The sequence below is a fragment of the Rutidosis leptorrhynchoides genome, chromosome 1 (genome assembly GCF_046630445.1).
Source record: "Rutidosis leptorrhynchoides isolate AG116_Rl617_1_P2 chromosome 1, CSIRO_AGI_Rlap_v1, whole genome shotgun sequence".
NCBI classification, from domain to species: Eukaryota; Viridiplantae; Streptophyta; class Magnoliopsida; order Asterales; family Asteraceae; genus Rutidosis; species Rutidosis leptorrhynchoides.
Window position 1 is genome coordinate 117,594,915 of NC_092333.1, and position 21,057 is coordinate 117,615,971.

General features: G+C 35.7%; 1 protein-coding gene and 1 pseudogene across 1 annotated transcript; both read left to right on the forward strand.

The window, feature by feature from the left end:
- The first annotated feature begins 362 nt into the window (after positions 1-362).
- On the forward strand, positions 363-2,983 carry LOC139864379 (V-type proton ATPase subunit c''1-like). Its single transcript, XM_071852958.1, has 4 exons — positions 363-521; positions 600-677; positions 2,299-2,469; positions 2,553-2,983. Exons 1-4 carry the CDS (start codon positions 394-396, stop codon positions 2,719-2,721), a joined length of 546 nt encoding a protein of 181 aa, XP_071709059.1. The 5' UTR covers positions 363-393; the 3' UTR covers positions 2,722-2,983.
- A 2,364-nt stretch (positions 2,984-5,347) lies between these two features.
- On the forward strand, positions 5,348-10,369 carry LOC139888492 (synaptonemal complex protein 2-like; annotated as a pseudogene).
- The last annotated feature ends 10,688 nt before the right edge of the window (positions 10,370-21,057 follow it).

Sequence of the window (21,057 nt, forward strand, 5' to 3'; positions counted from 1 at the left end):
TACTTTTCCATTGATCCTGCCCCTATATAATGGTATATATATATATATATATATATATATATATATATATATATATATATATATATATATATCACATAATACAGTGGTGTTTTACGATTTTACCCAACATGTGAGGAGCATGCGTTTCAGTTAACGGAGTAATTTAACGAAAGTATGAATTTGGACCAGCGCCACAAAGACCACGTGGACCATCGGTGTAATTAACTCAAAGCGTTAATCACCAAAATGTTAAACAAAAACGATTAAAATCAAACTAGTAGTTCTGCTCTCTTTCATCAAAGCAACGTGGCCAAATCTATATATATAATCTGATTCAATCCCTCTCAAATCTTCATATCTGATCTATATTTCTTAAACAAAGCTACCGATCAAATGTCAGGCGCTATCGTAATCGGAGCATCCGGATCATGGGCAAGAGCATTGGTTAAGATCTCACCTTACACCTTCTCCGCTATCGGTATCGCCGTCGCTATCGGCGTTTCCGTCTTAGGTGCCGCCTGGTAATTTTTTCAAATTATTCCACTTCCTATTAATTTAGATAACATTATGAATTTAACCTAAAGTTTGGGGGTTTTTAGGGGAATTTATATAACAGGAAGTAGTTTGATCGGTGCGGCAATTAAAGCTCCACGTATTACATCCAAGAATCTCATTAGGTATGTTTTAAATCAATTACTAATTACTAAATTCCTAGGGTTAAAGTTTTGGTTGATTTGCTGTATGTTTTCTCTCTGATACATTGTAACTGCTAGGATGTGATTTTGTAAAACTTATTCAATTAATTTAGTTGTTGATCAATTCATTAAGGATTCCTTTCGTGTCGAAATGCTGTTAATGAAGCTTATGTAAGTGTTAGATGCTGGATAAATATGACTAAATGAGTTGCGTAGTTTATTCGATTAGATCTCAGAGTGCTTAATATGTTTGGATATGTTGTGTTTAGGGATAGAGACAATTAGATGAACAAGATAATTTAGGAGACGTCTAGATTAATGGCTGTAGTTTTTTTTATTATTCCTTCAGCTGTACAAGAGTGCATGTGAATTGCACTTTACGTTAAGACGGGATTCCTATCCAATATCATGGGATGATTGTTATCTCATTAAAGAATGTAATCATATTGTAATTTAGTGTTTATTATGTTACCTTTTGCAAGAAAGTTGCAGGTTTGACAATATTATCCGAGTCCTTGTACTAGAATGCAACCTTGCTTCTGAAAACAGGCCGATTTCAAAGTTCTGCGACATATTTTCACACCTTTTGAGTTCCTTTGTCATCTCCAAAACTTCTATCAAATGGCTAGTAGGAAAGGCATATGTTGCTAAAATAGAGACTTCATACATTTGCATGAATTCTAGGAATTGGCAACAAATGGGAGTTCGTAGGAACTTCTATCGCTCATCTCTTTACTTTCTTTGTTTTGTCTTGCTGTCGGAAAACACTAAATTAATTGAATAACAGGTGTTATTTTGCTTTTGTAATTAAAGAAGTAATATGACTTTAGATGAGGACTTTGTTATAGACCTTCTATGTAGCTATCATGCACCCCTTGGCCTAACATGTGCATTCAGTCCTCCAATTATGGTTTTAAGTCCTACCTTACTGCACTGCTGACGAATCGTACTGTAAAAGTCCAAAGAAGTTGGTATGGTGGACTGTTATCATGCTAAGGGTCATATTAAACGATCTTATACACCAAGAAACCCTATTTGTTCAATAGTTGAAGATGTGAATCAAAATCAATAAATTTGAAGTTGAGTGACTAGTATACTAGTATCAGTCTAGATTAGTTAGTAAAACCAGCAAGCTAACAACCACATAGTTACACGCACGCACACACACACACATCTGGTAGTGTTATCGGTTGAAGAGAGCAAATGACCATATTTACAATAGCTATTTATGGAGGTGAAACTGTGCAATTCGGAGAGAGGTTAAGCTTATTTATTTCACATTATTATAGTCTTACACTAGTTCTTTTATGTAAGAACATATGGGGTTAGGCTATAGAAGGTAACCAATAAGAGTTCTAAATTGGTGAACAAACATACAGGTGAGCCTCTTGAGATTTTGAGACATACTCACGAAGCTTAACGATTCATTACATATTAATAGTCTTCTGATCCATTTCGCAATTTCACTACTATGCATTTGTTATGCTTTTGTAATTATCGTTAAATTTTATTATACAATTGCTGTGCTTATATGTGCTAACTTTTATCAGCGAATTCCCCTTGGGGTTGTTGTGATCTAACTCAAACATGTATGTGATCTCAGTGTCATCTTCTGTGAAGCCGTTGCTATATACGGTGTTATTGTGGCCATTATTTTACAAACAAAATTGGAGAGCGTTCCAGCTTCACAGATATATGAACCCGAGTCTCTAAGAGCAGGATATGCAATATTTGCCTCTGGAATCATTGTTGGATTTGCAAATCTTGTATGCGGGTAGGTCCCATTTGTAATCATCCCCCACTAATTCATCTACAAATATTTTGCTTTCTTTCGGTTTAATCTCTCTCCTTTGACAGGTTATGCGTGGGAATCATTGGAAGTAGCTGTGCATTATCTGATGCTCAAAACTCTTCACTGTTTGTTAAAATTCTTGTAATTGAAATCTTCGGTAGCGCATTGGGGTTGTTTGGTGTTATAGTCGGAATCATAATGTCGGCTCAAGCCACCTGGCCTTCAAAGGTATAATCTTGGCTGGTTGTAGCTGTTGAAGAACACAAAATCAATTCTTGTGTGTGCATACCCAGAGATTTTTTTTTAGAATTGGAAGAAGGAATAAACGTGTGTCAATTTCGTTTATTATGTAACTTTAGCCAATAAAGATTTCGTTCCTGTGTTTACATTCTTGTAGAATTTTTAAAGTTTAAACTCGATATTTATGTAGAGGATGTCTCCATAAGGCGTGTATTTTTGTTGGTTTCGTTTCAAAAGAAAAAATTATGTATTGCTAGTGAGGAGTTATATTGAAGCTTTTTCTATTGAAATTAGAAATAGAATTGAAATTGAAATGGTCATTAAAATAGAAACTGGTATCTTATATTTCTACAAAGTGATTTATTTTTTATGAAGGTACTACTAACTTCCTGACTCGCATGAGATTTTGATTGTTTTGTTATATGTGCTCTGTAAGTCCCATTTACTGTATTTCACATTTAGATTTAGGTCATCTACAATACAAAGGATATAAAATGCAAATGAGTATACAATAAACGGAATTGATATATGTTTAATACATGAAACAGTTGTTTTATCTTATGTGGCACACACTCATAAACAACTTTAGACACATATTAATGGTGATGACGTGATAGAGTGTGATGATGTGTTTTTGTGATGGATAGTGCTGATGTGACAATTGTGATGGTGTGATTAAGTTTGTAATGATACGAGGTGACGGTTGTGTGATAGGGTGTGGGTCCCATTAATTTAATATGTGGAGAGGTTTTTTTATTTTAATTTGTTAAATGTAATTTGGTGATCGACCCAAATCCATTTTTGGATCACTTATATGCTTCACGCTCACGAGACTACCCGTGATGGAATAATCACGCCAACAATATTTGCCTTCCATCACGTCGCATTGTGGCGTGATGGAGGTAAAAATTGCCCAATAACGCCGCGTTAATAACAGTCTTAGGACTATTGTTAACCAAATTGTACATATCGTACATATAATTTGACCACCTTATATATCAACTTATTTTGTAAAATTTTATTTGTATAGTTTCGTACGTGTAGTGCTTCTCATTATCTTTATCATATCATAAGTTCATATTCCGTAGGTTGGCTTTAAAGCAATCACGAATCTAGGATGAAAATTTATAGGGGTCCAAATTATTTTACAAAGTATCTTTCATATTTAATAGTTATTATAGTTATAGTTATATATTTTCAAAAAATTATAAATTTTATGATAGTTAAATTTAATGATGTTCTACATGATTATGATTTTGTGGTCATTTTGTATAAATAATATTCAAAGATAGTAACAATGGGACCATTGGCGATTTGTAATCAAGGCAACATCATGTGTCGATTAATTGGCGACTTAACTGTCGTTTATAGTCTAAATTGAATTTCTGGCAGGTTTAGAACCTATGAAAAATTTGATTTTACCATTTTCATAGTGTTTCACATTTTTTTTCTTTAATTAACTTATTTATTAGCCCGGAGTTCTATTCGAAAGCAATCTCCATATTCATAGAATATTGAGAGTGATGACTTTCTCTACTCTTAGGCTTTTCATTCTGGATTTAGGTAAAAAAAAATTGACTTATCTTTAATACTTCATTATTATTCCAAATAATCGGTGTTGTTGTTGTTGTTGTTGTTGTTGTTGTTGTTGCAGTAATCTATAGTTTATATTAAAATCCTATAATGGTGATGTCATTGTTAGGCTAATTCGTTTGTTAAAAAAATCAAAAAACAAAAGAAAAAAATCTAAGCATGGTGGGTGATGTCATTAATCTAAATAATTTTGAAATAAAATTAAATCTTATTAATTAATAATTATTATTATTAAATCTTATTAATAATTATTTTAATTATTAAAATTAAATCTATAGTTTCTATTAAATCTTATTAATAATTTTGAATTATTTTATTTAATTATTTTGAATTGAGTACGAGAAGGTATAAAAGCTAGGCAGAAGAAAACTAATTCAAAATTTATATTTAAATTTACACTTTTAAAATAAAATGACAACCAATATTATCTTTTATAATTAGATGTGGATTGTTTAATATTATCTCTTAGTCGGACTCTGTGGTTTTACGAGTCATTATACTAATTGACTTTAGCATTTACATTCACTTAATACCTAAAACATATCATTAAATTGTTTCGTTTAAACAAATCCGTAATTCCACAGGTCATTTCACTAGTAATGGGACCCTTCACCATAGTGTAGATACACCCTTGCTTCATAGTCTTAACTTTTACTATTACATCGTAATTTCATAATTAAGTAGTGTATATTTTTATCTTGGTTAGTCGGTAAAAGAATTGTTACTCCGTGATTTTCTGTTTTCCGACTTACGGAGTAATTTTTTAGACTTCCAATAACCTTTAGCCGCCTTCCTTTTGCACCTATAAATACGAGAAACGAATTAAATCATTTGGCGGTTATTTCATTTTACACTCAAATTCATAACGAGAACACCAGTTCTAGGGTTTCGTGCGATTCCTTCACCGATTCTTCATACATTTCAATTATAGAGATTCGTAGTTACTTATTCACAAACCGCTGGCCGGAGCTCTCGATCATCGGAAAACATAAACATTGCTGTGAAATCGTATAATCTGAATCCAAAAATGAGCAAGCTAGTAGGTTTATCAGGCATGAAGAGCTTAGATCAGTTCAAATCATCGTTGGGATCGTCTAGTATTGGAGCTGCAAAATTTCAGACCTCTTCACGGCAACCTTCCTATTCAAATTCTAATTCGTCAGGAAGTTTTAATAATTTGAAAGCTTGATGCGGGTATTTCAACTGCTACTCTGAGCTTATTGATTTTATGTTTTTAAATTCATATTATTTTTCTTAAGGTGATTTATTATCTTCCGTATAGAGAAATTAGCTAAAGAGCAAGCTTCTGCGAAAACAGATCTTTACCTAGCGGTATGATTAACACCTTTCTGTATATCTATGTGTATATCTTGTAAATTTTAAGAAATTTGATGTATCTATGCCTAGTTCTGTGCCAGGGATGTTGTATTGTAGATGTATGTAAAACATTTGATGATTCGGTTGATATCTATGTCTATTGATAGAAGTATTATAAATGTATACTACTTATATACTACGCACACTTATAATATCATGTTATCTCGTAAGTAGTATCACTTTGTAGAAGAAAATGGACGCACTTTTACCTGATAGTTGTAGCGAATTCCTTGTGTAATTGTGGATATACGCTTATATATCACTCCATGGGTCAAACAGTTAGAGTTCAATTGGATTTAAGGACCATGTATTGTATTTGGAATGTTCCCGATCTAGTAATACACTGAAGTACAATAGTTTCAATATGTGTCCGTGTGTTATGTCATCCATACATATACATACCGAAACAATATTGTTTAGAGGCCCGGTAGCCTTATAATAACTATGCATAAGTGTTTGTATATAAGAGCTTGGGTACATGTGTTTGCACACGTGTTACAGTGTGTTTACTGTGGTAAATTCGGTGGCAAAACTTGCCCAGCTAAAAATTTGCAACCTATGCAGAATTGTTGGGAAATTACGTTCTCACTAATTCCCACCACCCAGCCCAACAATAATAGTAAAGAAATAAGAACAATACACAACACAAGATTTAACGTGGAAACTCCAAAACAGGAGAAAAACCACCGGCCCCCAAAGAGAGAAATACACTATATCACAAATTGTTACAATGATATAGACGACTCTCTTAAGCCAACTACACTCTCCAAAATATTTAACTAATACAACTCTCAAACAAGGGTAAGAAAGAAAGAAATAATCAAATACTTAAAGTGTATTGATTGGTGCAATTTGGAAGTGAGGCTTAACACTCCTTTTATAACCAAGTCACCCCTTCCAAGTTCTTCCTCCCACCTATGTGGGATAACATCCATTTTACCAATATAGCTAGCAACCATATTCATCTTCTAACCAAAACTATAACCAACAAATCTCCACCTTTTGGATAGAAGGAGATAACCATGCTTCCACATTGCAAGGATAACCGATGTAGACGCTTCCTCGACGACAACTTCAAGATCCTCATCTTCATGCCGTTGACATTATCTCCCAAGAGACAAAACTTGCATCTTTATCGAACATTGTCTAAACCGAAAATCATTGTCATCACAGACAATCATAACTGTTAACAAGAATTATCATACTCCACCATTAAGAGTATAGCACTTAGAATATCACATTCCAAGCAGTTCACCTCGGCACATGTTGTTGAACAACCAGCTGAAACTTTATGGTGCAACTTCCTTGTTTGGCTTTCCCGAAAGTCCCATCAGCTACAACATCAGTTTCCACCACACAGCCTGCATCAACGCCAAACCAATGCCCATGTGTAATTGTGGAACCGCTAACGAACATCCCTTTCCACGGTGGCGCGGACACACCATGAGGATGACGTGACTTCAGAGGAATTCGTCACTCTCCGTAACAACGGAGACAATGTTAGCGTCTTTGGAGCCATTTGCCGGATTAGCTCCACCGGGACAATTAACCCTTACATGTCCAGTCTTCCCGCACTTCCAGCATGTCAGATTCTTTCTAGAGTTTCTCTTCTGCCTATCCGAACACAACACTATCGTATCTCATGATGACGATACCCCGTTACCTTCCAGTCTTTTCTCCTCGGATAGGAGCTTGCTAGTAACGTCTTCAAACTTCAGAGTTTTCTTCCCATACATCAAAATAGGTTTCATGTGTTCATAAGACGATGATAAAGATAATATCAACCTCAAAGCTTTATCTTCATCATCCGTTTTAACTCCAATAGCCTCCAGTTCTGAAACAATACCGTTAAGAATACTTAGATGATCTGAAATCTTTGAACCCCCATCCATACGCAGAGTATGAAATTGTTCTTTAAGACACAACCGATTTGAGATGCCCTTGCCCTGGTACAACTGCTCTAGTTTAACCCAAAGCTCCTTTGCCGTTGATAACCCGTGCACATTTGCAAGCATGTTCTTTGCAAGACACAAACGAATCGCACTTGCTGCCCTCAAATCCATATCATCCCATTCTTCTTCATCGAACTTACTGCTAGAATCACTGCCAGGAACAAGGGTGGGTTTACCCTTCAAAGCCTTGTGTAAACCGGACTGAATCAACACATCCTTGACTTGAACCTGCCATAAGCCAAAATTGATCATCCCATCAAATTTCTCTACATCAAACCTCATTGGACTGAACTTCGACATCGTATCCGTATCCTATAGACAACAACTTTCTCTGATTTTGCTCACGTTTCAAATATCCAAAAGATGTAGCAGGTAGCCAGGACCCTTTAAATCGGAAATCCACAACTAGGCCACTAACAAATCCAACTATTACTACGAATCAGAAAAAATATTGTCTAACCAGATACCCTATACGATCAATAGAACTCGTTTCTGATGTGGACGATCCACTCACGTGGCAACCACAGAGCATACTCCGACTCCTATAACCGAGAACCCCGTCAAACCTAACGCTCTGATACCAGTTGTTGGGAAATTACGGTCTCACTAATTCCCACCACCCAGCCCAACAATAATAGTAAAGAAATAAGAACAATACACAACACAAGATTTAACGTGGAAACTCCAAAACAGGAGAAAAACCACCGGCCCCCAAAGAGAGAAATACACTATATCACAAATTGTTACAATGATATAGACGACTCTCTTAAGCCAACTACACTCTCCAAAATATTTAACTAATACAACTCTCAAACAAGGGTAAGAAAGAAAGAAATAATCAAATACTTAAAGTGTATTGATTGGTGCAATTTGGAAGTGAGGCTTAACACTCCTTTTATAACCAAGTCACCCCTTCCAAGTTCTTCCTCCCACCTATGTGGGATAACATCCATTTTACCAATATAGCTAGCAACCATATTCATCTTCTAACCAAAACTATAACCAACAAGAATTCCAAGATTAAGAAATTATCAGACACTATTCATGCATTGGAAGAAAAGTTGCAGAGTGCTTATAATGAAAATGCTCAGCTTAAAGTGAAGCATAGAGAAGATGAGAAACTTTGGAGAGGACTAGAGTCAAAGTTTTGCTCTACTAAGACAATATGCGATCAACTTACTGAATCCTTACAAGCTTTAGCAGACCAGGTTCAGGATGGTAAGAGGTTTATATTGGATTCTTGATTTCTACATCATGTGTTAATTAGGCTTAATCATCATTGTTCTGCTTCTACAGCTGAAAAAGCCAAAGTCTTCTTTTCAAATAAGCTGTCTGATACTTCAGTAGCTCTTGACAATCTGAATAGTCAGATGAAGTCTCTGTCTCTTAGGTTGGAATCATCCGAAGAAACTATTAGAAATCATAAGTTATTTTTTTCTGTTGTACGGTCTTCTATATTGGATCTCATGTTATGGCTGAAATTTTCAGATTTTGGTTAGATTTTTTTTAATGTATGGAATTCTGTTTGCAGGTGATAGAGAGTTGAATGAACTTGGAATTGATAAGGAAAACTTTGAGAAACAACTTAAAGATGAACATTACAAGGTTCTTACTCTCACCAATGAAAGAGGTATTCATATTATCTTACTTTTTGTATTTATTTTTCTGTGTGTTGGTGTGAGACATAAGTAATGATTTCACATTGTTTGCATGCCATTTTTTTATATATATAATTTTCAGATAATCTAACCTAGACCTTTGAGGTGACTCTAGCTACTAATGAATCAACCATAGAGAGCTTGAATTCTAGATTGAGTGGATTGCAACTCGAGCTAATATCAAAGGAAGATAGGCTAAAAAACATGCATGACTCGTGTGAACAAAAGGAGAAAGAGAATACTAATCTAACGAACATTAACAAGAAGTTAACTGATAATTTAGACAAAGCAGTGCAGGAGAAGCGAACCTTGCAAATTTTGTTCATACAACACCTTCTTCATATACAGAGTCAAGTTGATGCTTTTGTTAACAGAGTCTAGCCTTTTGTGAGAAGGTTCTTCAAGTTGATGCTTTTGTTACTTCTTGCTTTGACTTGGTACAAGAAAAAAAGCTCGTGTCACAAAAGACACAACGGAGTTATGACTTTCTTCATAGTCAACTTTTGAATACCACATCCGAAAAAGATGCATTACAGTCGGTTAACCAAGAGCTGAATAATAAGATTAGTGAGCTCCAGAATGATTTAAAATTAACAATGGCCCAGCATGCAGAAGAATGTCACTTGGCAGAAGAGAACGTTAGAACGTTCAGAAGCTAAAGTCTAAAGTAGAAGCACTTATTTCAAAGAAAGCTGAATTGGATAACCTTATTACTACATTGGAGGATAAAATCCATTCTCTCTCTGAAACTTCTAAAATATCAGAGATACAAGTGGTGCACACTCATATGATTATTAAGAACTTGATCATCATGTTACTAAATTATGATTGATCGGTATTTATTGTTAAACATGCATCAAGACTTTCTTTCAGTTGAAGTATTCAGAGTCTGAAAGTGTTAATAAAGAGATGATCAAAAATCTTCAATCGGAGATACACGTTAAGAAAGAGGAAATTGATACTCTGAGAGATGAAGTTATAAAGCACGAACATGTTGATCCACTGGAGAAATAAGTCAACGAGCTTCTTAGCTTAGTGTCTTCATCAAAACAAAGTGATTAACATTTGAATAATATCATTGGATCACTAATCAACATTCTCTCCCTTTTTGATGATGACAAACATAAGTGTGCTTAGACGTATAATACAACACAAGTGTTAACGTCACTTACATGTTGATAGGCATTATAGCTTGTTTACTTGGTCTTATGACTATGTACGGTTCAAGAGGAGCATTATTCTAGGGCGCGCTTAGTTCCAGGGGGAGCTAACCTTTTTGCTTCGACAAAAAGGGGAGAATGTTGTGACGTTATACATAACTAAGATAATGGAGCGAGCACTTAGTAAGATCAAAAGTGCGTATGAACCACCACATATCAGAGGTAATGAATAGTATATCATGAATGTGCGATATAACATGTAGTGAGCAGAAGACTTAGTTTATCATGCAACACTATCATAAAGTTTTAACACCCCAATTTTTTTTTTAATACACAGCAGAATGCTTTATAAAACTCATCACATATATATTGAATGCACATTATATGTAATTATACAAAACACGGGTGTTACTTAGTTACAGACTATAATATAAAACAGTTTATGCGAAACATCAGAGTTATGAAGTGTGTCAAACATCACTTCAATCCCTGCCACACCCATCCCAAAATATGTTGTTCGTCACCTGCAGGGAAAGGACACTGTGGGGGAATTAGCACACCGCTAAGTGAATGGAAATATCAAATAGGATATCACTATAAGCTCTAAGCACAACTTAAGGTCACAAGTCACAGGCTACTGGGTCATTAGCACATAAATGATCACAAGAGGACCGGCGGCCTGGCCGGGCCATTAACTACTAGCTGATCGGGCTAGAGTTTACCGATAGTCCTTAATAATGAAACACTGGTATAGTCTTCCAGACGTGACGCACTCGTCATTCACACTATACCACCACATCAGTAACACAAGAACCCAACCCAATTCCTATCGTACAAGATACCCCGCTAGGAATGGTTGACCTCTTCCATCGTACACAATACCTCGACAGGATCACTGAGTGTACACATAATCACATAATATCACAATAACTGGTCACTGACTAAAGGCACAATCTAATCATACATATCACTGGTCACTGGGAGCATATCACTAATCATAGCACAAGACACTACACAGTCTTAGCACTATATAACAATATCCAAAAGGATAGTCCCACTCACCGATACAGCACAACTCAGTGGTCTTATATTACTGAGTCTTCACATCCACTTTATCACCTAAGAATAATACATACCAAGTCAGTATACATATTCCAGTCATTTTTATCAAGCTAAACAAATTAAACCAACAAACTGTTCAGCTAATCAGTATCACAATAATTTCATACAATTTGCCAAGTCAACCACACAAGTGTACTCACACGCGTGTGTGACTCACCCACACCGTACGAGTAATAATTGAATCGCACGAATGGTCATTCATTAGACAAATATTATAACACCACAAAAATCTGCCAAATCAACTACACGAGTGACCATCACTCGCACGAGTGGGTCACTTCACCTGCACGGGTGACATATGACTCGTGCGTGTGAAACACACTTAAACACCCATCACAAACATATATTGACTCGTACGAGTAACCAAATATATACACGAGTGGTCACCTCTCTCGCCCGAGTGATCAACAATTAAACATTAACACGTTACAACATTCACTCGTACGAATAATAATAATATATACACGGTTGACCAACTCACTCGCACGAGTGAGACTCAGCCGTACGAAACAGTCAACAACAAAGGGCGAGCTCACTCGCATGGGGTGAGATCTCACTTGCACGAGTGGGTCTCAATCGTACCATTTTCTGGCTCAACCGCACGAGTGACAAGTCACTCGTGTGGATACTGAAGAACAACAGCAGCTGCTAAAATGGGTTTCATACCCAAATCACGATTTAAGCAGTTTAACACAAATCAAGCATACCCGAATCATGTATATATCAAAACCAAGCTATAACCACTATCAATCTAAGCATGTAAACAACACATAACTAAATTTGATCACTACCTTATTTATAACAAAACCGTTAAAACTTATTAACACTATAATTTTAATTCAACAATTAAATAGAAATAGAAATCAAATGCTTCATACCTTGATTTCGATACAGAATCACATGAATCAATAGCCCATTAAAAGTTGTTTATTAAATATTAACAATTAGAAAATCAAAGGATAGGTAAGGGTGTGATTATACGAATACATGTGTATATATATATGGGTGTTTGGTTCTAATTAAATTCACACCAGCTAGTTAAGCTCCAACACTTGATAATTTAAAGTAAGGAATTTAAAAGAATGGATCTAGAGAAATAGAAGGAAGAGTGTATGTGGTTAGGCGTATGTGTGTGTTTCCTTGCACATTAGGAAATGAAAAACAATCACATAAGATGGAATAAAAATGAATGTGATAAAAAGACACATACACCACACGTGTTCTTCTATAACAAAACCACCTCTTCAAACTTTATTAATTAAACACATAGGTATTTTATCCGTTATCTGAAACACAATGTATTCGTTAGACAGTCCTAACGATGTCCAAATCACAAAAACAGATATTTTCTCTGACCATCGTCACAAGCACATTAATTTAGTCACATAATAAATTATCAACTTATAATTTATTATTTTACTCCTTATAATTAAATCATATGAATTACTCATAATTTAAATATCATATTTGAATTACAATAAAAATAACATAATATACTCATTTCATCTAGGCCCATAACTAGGGTGTTACAAATCTACCCCCCTTAAAAAGATTTCGTCCTCGAAATCTGATCACGCTCGAACAAAGGAGTTTATTTGGTTAGTCACTATCACTAAAGTCACAGGTTCTCATCACAACCTCTATTTTCTAATTCAAGTTCGAGTCCAAATGGTAAAATTCATTTACTCTAACTTACATATTTAGTTAAATCACGGTCCACGAGTTTCAAATTACAGTTTTCACAGTCTTACTTATCAAGACCAACAATCAAATCTAACCCTTTGTTATTCGAAACCAAACACTTTTCCCGACAATAATGCAAAGGTTAATATATTTTCATGACAACACATCGTCCAGTACAATGACATTTACCCCGAAAGTCTTTCAACCAACCACTGGTGTCCACAATTTGCTCAGTCGACCCATCAGTCAAGATCCAAAATCTTGTCACGATGTCACTTGGTACCATCAATTTCACGTATTTGTCATTAGATTTAACTCTGTACACGGTTAAATTCCCTCAAATTTCTAAGCAAAGGCAACTGAATTCCATTTATTTCACTAAATTCTATGTTTACGTCCACAAAACACGTCTTTAATTCACCAAAATTGTCCAGGATAGTTATTTCATTCTCAATTATTCCATTATCTGTCTATCAGTTCATGTTCCAAGTATGATTCAAGTCATCTAAATTTCCTTCAGTTTCCCCGAATTCCTGTATGATTTACCACAATATAATTTCGTTGGCCAGACGCTAGTATATTCTCCTAAATCATACCCTTATTCTGAGTTACTTGATAAGGAAAATCCTATATGGTTCACACTTTGTCATGGCACATAAATTCCTGTTATAGCAACGGTAATGGGAAAATTTATTTTATCACTTAATAATTAGTCTCATTAATCACATGCTATCAACCATCATGAATTCTTTGCACATGGTTATCTAACTAAGTTTTATCTAGTCATCACTCACAACCTATCACAATAGTCTATATTCAATCTACTGATCACACCATTTGCAATTTAATACGAGTCCGGGCATTATCAGTCCAATTTCCAAAGGTTACAACCATCAAATGAGGATGTCACGGGTCATCCAAGCATAGGAATTTATTAAGTCACATCATCTTATCTTAATGATACACTAAACACAATTCCAAACACTAACTCGACTCTATCTTTAAGTCAAAACATATACCCGGTATCAATCACTACTCATGTCAAAGGTTTCCCTATCTTTTAAAGACAACACAGGGAGCACTACTGACAATTCATTTCTACTGGTCACCACAAAAGTCACGAGGGTCCAGAAAAGAAAATAATTCCTTAAAGCACCACTAAAAATCTTTCACCACTAGTTGAGTCAAGCATATCAAAATAGTAGAGCAATTATCACACTTGAAAGTTCAGTCATGATCTACATACATGCAAATTACATATAATATATCAACATAGCACAGGGTTCAAGTCCATCATCATACACATGTGGACTAGTATCCAACCCTAATCCCTACAGGCCACTACAGTTGTTCCGTCAATCAAGCAAAAGGAATATATCTTATATAAGCCCTACGTAGTGTTATAGGTTCATCCATATCACTATATCAAGTCTGACGACAAGTCACATGCAATTTATATTTATATAACTAATAAATCACAAAGAGCATGGCCAATCATGTCACATGCATCATATCTGACAAGCCATAAGAAATAGTACATTCAATTCACATAGTCCTAACACAGTCTTATCAGACTATGCATATCACTATATTCAGTTGAGCATAACAAACATACGGTATCATACGCAGTACCAAACTAATAAATCTCACTAATTGTGGCAAGCATATCTAACGCATCACATTTGACCATTTTCATAGAACATGACAATCACAAAAAGTATGACAACCATTCAAAGGGAATAAATTCCAATAATGTTACTAGTAGCTTCAGACACAGCTGTTGTGACTGAAGCCGTCAAATCACTTGCTACTTCTACTTATTATGAAGAAGCAATTACATCACAACTGGTCTTAGTCAAGCACAATATATAACAAATATAGATAGACATTTATTCACAATCAAAAGGTACACTAATAATTACAATAATGTAACAAGGACGTACCTTTTTAAATAAGAAGACATCTTCTTATCTATCAACACATCAATCTCACCTGCACCCCTGACCCCGCCTCAACACTAGTAGCTCATCACTAAAGCGACCGTCATCGAAATTTATTTCGGTTGTCTCCATTCCATCTCGTATATTTTTGGCTGGTCACACTCAATTCTGAAATCATCTAAAGGAGCTCTGACAATGCCGAGGGTCAATGGGGCATCCGCAGGGTTTGATCTTTTGCCATACCTGTCTTATCACAACACTCACACAAAAACTTAGTAGATAATCCGTTAGTATCTATCACTAACCACAATTATCTAATCACATGGCACCTATATTCACTTATCCATTTCCCCCACTGGTATGTTTGACACAACTGAGGGTTTGGGAACATGACACTCATGTGTACATGCTGCCAAACCTATGCTCTGATACCAAGTTTTAACACCCCAATTTTTTTAATACACAGCGGAATGCTTTATAAAACTCATCACATATATATTGAATGCACATTATATGTAATTATACAAAGCATAGGTGTTACTTAATTACAGACTATAATATAAAACAGTTTATGCGAAACTTCAGAGTTATGAAGTGTGTCAAACATCACTTCAATCCCTGCCACACTCATCCCAAAATATGTTGTTCGTCACCTGTAAGGAAAGGACACTGTGGGAGAATTAGCGCACCGCTAAGTGAATGGAAATATCAAATAGGATATCACTATAAGCTCTAAGGATAGCTTAAGGTCACAAGTCACAGACTACTGGGTCACTAGCACAGAAATGATCACAAGAGGACCAGCGGCCTGGCCGGGCCATTAACTACTAGCTGATCGGGCTAGAGTTTACCGATAGTCCTTAATACTGAAACACTGGTATAGTCTTCCAGATGTGACGCACTCGTCATTCACACTATACCACCACATCAGTAACACAAGAACCCAACCCAATTCCTATCGTACAAGACACCCCGCTAGGAATGGTTGACCTCTTCCGTCGCACACAACACCTCGACGGGATCACTGAGTGTACACATAATATCACAATCACTGGTCACTGACTAAAGGCACAATCTAATCATACATATCACTGGTCACTGGGAGCATATCACTAATCATAGCACAACATACTACACTGTCTTAGCACTATATAACAATATCCAAAGGATAGTCCCACTCACCGATACCAGCACAACTCAGTGGTCTTATATTACTGAGTCTTCACATCCACTTTATCACCTGAGAATAATACATACCAAGTCAGTATACATATTCCAGTCATTTTTATCAAACTAAACAAATTAAACCAACAAACTGTTCAGCTAATCAGTATCACAATAATTTCATACAATTTTCCAAGTCAACCGCACAAGTGTACTCACACGCGTGTGTGACTCACCTACACCGTACGAGTAATAATTGAATCGCAAGAATGGTCATTCATTAGACAAATATTATAACACCATAAAAATCTGCCAAATCAACTACACGAGTGACCATCACTCGCACGAGTGGGTCACTTCACCTGCACGGGTGACATATGACTCGTGCGTGTGAAACACACTTAAACACCCATCACAAACATATATTGACTCGTACGAGTAACCAAATATATACACGAGTGGTCACCTCTCTCGCCCGAGTGATCAACAATTAAGCATTAACACGTTACAACATTCAATCGTACGAGTAATAATAATATATACACGGTTGACCAACTCACTCGCACGAGTGAGAGTCAGCCGTACGAAACAGCCAACAACAAAGGGCGAGCTCACTCGCATGGGTCGAGATCTCACTCGCACGAGTGAGTCTCACTCGTACCATTTTCTGGCTCAACCGCATGAGTGACAAGTCACTCGTGTGGATACTGAAGAACAGCAGCAGCTGCTAAAATGGGTTTCATACCCAAATCACGATTTAAGCAGTTTAACACAAATCAAGCATACCCGAATCATGTATATATCAAAACCAAGCTATAACCACTATCAATCGAAGCATGTAAACAACACATAACTAAATTTGATCACTACCTTATTTATAACAAAACCCTTAAAACTTATTAACACTATAATTCTAATTCAACAATTAAATAGAAATAGAAATCAAATGCTTCATACCTTGATTTCGATACAGAATCACATGAATCAATAGTAAAAAAAAGTTGTTTATTAAATATTGACAATTAGAAAATCAAAGGATAGGTAAGGGTGTGATTATACGAATACATGTGTATATATATATGGGTGTTTGGTTCTAATTAAATTCACACCAGCTAGTTAAGCTCCAACACTTGATAATTTAAAGTAAGGAATTTAAAAGAATGGATCTAGAGAAATAGAAGGAAGAGTGTATGTGGTTAGGCGTATGTGTGTGTGTTTCCTTACACATTAGGAAATGAAAAACAATCACATAAGATGGAATAAAAATGAATGTGATAAAAAGACACATACACCACACGTGTTCTTCTATAACAAAACTACCACTTCAAACTTTATTATTAAACACATAGGTATTTTACCCATTATCTGAGACACAATGTATTCGTTAGACAGTCCTAACGGTGTCCAAATCACAAAAATAAATATTTTCTGTGACAATCGTCACAAGCACATTAATTTAGTCACATAATAAATTATCAACTCATAATTTATTATTTGACTCCTTATAATTAAATCATATGAATTACTCATAATTTAAATATCATATTTGAATTATAATAAAAATAACATAATATACTCATTTCATCTAGGCCCATAACTAGGGTGTTACAAAAATACCAACATTACTCTACTAGTTCTACCAAGTTCATGCATGTATAGAAGCAAGTAGTTTTAAACAAGCATGTAGAACCATATAGCATATCATGGTATACAAGCATGTAGAACCAACGATTCAAAAACAATGAGCACGCTAGAAACTTGATTAAGAACTTCGGTAATCCTGACACCGCTTACCATTACACATCATCTGAAAAGAAAGACATAACTTCTTTTATGTTCTTTAACTTCCCTGAAAAGTGGTGCTCAATCGATCTTTGGAAGATTTTCAAAGCCTTAGGCGAATTAAAGGAAGTCTATATACCTAATAAGAGACTGAAAAGTGGTAAGCGATTCGGATTCGTGAGGTTTTCTAACGTACGTACTCACCAAATTGATTATTCAGAAAGAAGGCTTAATATGGTGTTTGCAGGAGACCAATTACTCAAAGTCCACAAAGCTAGGGAACCATTAGACAAACACAGCTCCTCATCTACTCACAACACCAATCCAAACCCTAACAAATCCCCTACCCCTAAATCTATACCAAACAAATTCGTTGATGATCGTTCTTTCGCTGATATAACTAACCCCCAACCTACAACCATCAACACTGTTAATGCAGCAATCAAAATTGAAGTCCCAAACAACGACAATCTTATCGAATTATTGGGACACGCTGTCATTGGTTCGGTAAAGAAAATTGAATACCTTCATTATTTCACCGAACTATGTAAATCGGAAAATCTGCACGAATTTAATGTCAAATATTTAGGTGGATACGAAATTGCTCTCAATATGCTTAGTTACACCAAACATCCTCTGTGGCGATGGCTCGACAATATCAGGCCATGGGATCCTGATGAATACTCATCGTCTGGTCGCTTGATCTGGCTCAACATTAGAGGGATTCCCATCACCTGCTGGTTAGAAAATACATTTAGAAATATTGTAAATAAATGAGGCGAAGTCATTGAACTTAAAAATTGCTCCATTGAAGCCTCTGGTCAACAAGATTTATCCCATGGCAAGGTTTTAATTAAAACGGGCACGTTTGAATTTATTAATCACAAGGCTTGTATTTGTCACAACTCCAAAGAATTCGTTGCATATGTTTGCGAAGAGTACAACTTTCAACAGGAGTTCAGTTCAACGGAATCAGTTTCCTCTGTGAATGAAGATGAATCTCAACAGGATGATCTCTTATCAGATGAAGAATCCCACCTTGACGGCGAACATATAATCAAAGGGAACAATTGCCGAAAAAGCACCGATCCCGGCGGTGCCCACGTCAGCCCGATAAACTCAACTGAACCCAACCCCTCGAATTCTTCAAAACGCATTGAAACCTTTAATTTTTTTCACCTAACCCTATTAATTACCCTGCTAGTTCCAAGGACGACGTATCCGTTAGCATTAATAGTCCAATGGACTTTTCATTTTTACTAATCTAATGGATCTAATTATCACCAAAATACCCATTTTTTGAAGCTTGTTAACTGACACCTCTAAAAAAAAAGTTTGACAATTTGGCCTCGCAAGGCGCAAGACACCTTGCGTCTATGCGACCTTGCGTCCATGCGACCTTGCGACTTTGCGACCTTGCGTTAAAGGCAAACGCAACAAACAGCCTTGTGTCCATGTGTTTTGCGGCTTGCGCCTTTCGTCTTGCGTCTTGCGTCTTATCCCGATAAGATTTTCATGATTTCGTGGATAAGATTTTGTACGATTTTTGTACTATTACGGATAACACTTTATTTCTTTCTTTGTTCTTATATCTGAAACTACATTCTGCACAGTTTCATTTTCACTTCATTTCCACATAAATCATATAATTTCAAGCGTCATTAAGGTAAGTTTCCACCATTTTTTCTCTTGTTGTTTTAAATAATGAGTTGTAGTGATAATGAAACCTTTGTTATTCATATATGTTGTGGTGGTTCTTTTCAATTTATTAATAACTTACCTATGTATTTGCCTCTAGATTGTTTTAGAACACGATTCAAACTCCCAGTTGCTCCCCAAAAACCAATTACTCGAAGAATATTGTTAAAAAATGTTCTTAGAAAAATTAATTTGCCACCTAATGCTCCTATTTCAATGAGATATATTGTCGATAATCTTGTTTTTGATATTACTGATGATTATGAAGACTTTCGTGATTTTCTACAACATGCAATATCAAATGCTCCTATTGATATTTACATTGTCGACAAAGTTACAATGCATCAACTCCCAGAAAACTTACAGTCATTGCAAATCCTACCAATACACAGTGTCCATCAAAACCTACCAACATACGATGTCCAACAAAACCTACCAACAAGCGAGGCCCAAACAAACCTTCAGACACCCAATTTGGAAGAAGCACGACCTGAAGTACCACCTCCAAACACAGAAGAGTTTGATTTCTTCAACTATGGCGTTGAGAACGTATGTAAAATAAAAAAAAACAGATCACCCTTTTCAATCAGTTGTCGCGTCTAGTGATTCGGAGGAAGAAAATGACAGAGAAAATCAAGATGAAGATGAAGAAGAGGAAGAAAAAAAGGATGTATTCTGGAATATGCCACTTTTATTGAGTGAGCATGACCAAGAGACTGAATCTGAATCTATGAGCCAAATAACAACCAGTTATAGAGTATCCGATTTGATTAAAGTTCGACAAACCTTTTTAAACAAGGATGATTTTGTAAACCACCTATACACAAAATGTCTTGAAGAAAACTTCCAAATTAAGCCTGTAAAGTCAGACAAATCTCGATTCACCGCTAAATGCATGTTGCCAAATTGTGAGTGGAAATGTAGTGCATACAAAATACGACACACTGACAACTTCATCGTAAAGAAATTGTATGACGTACACACATGCTCACGTACCCAAATTATGGGAAATAATAAACATGCAACCAAAAAGGTGCTAGGAAGTATTCTGATGGAATCGTTCAAAGCTGCAAATCGAGACTATAAACCAAAAGATATACGTGATGATGTTGGCAAACATTTTCGGGTGAGCATTTCTTACAATCAAGCATGGAGAGCCAAGTGTCATGCAATAGAGATGCTCCGTGGCAGTATAGATGAC

What these genes read in the sequence shown, in the direction of transcription:
- LOC139864379 (XM_071852958.1), top strand. Translation starts at nt 394, where the DNA reads ATGTCAGGCGCTATCGTAATCGGAGCATCCGGATCATGGGCAAGAGCA. An exon ending in TCCGTCTTAGGTGCCGCCTG is followed by an intron (nt 522 to 599) that starts GTAATTTTTTCA and finishes GGGGGTTTTTAG; the next exon opens with GGGAATTTATATAACAGGAA. An exon ending in TTTGCAAATCTTGTATGCGG is followed by an intron (nt 2,470 to 2,552) that starts GTAGGTCCCATT and finishes CTCCTTTGACAG; the next exon opens with GTTATGCGTGGGAATCATTG.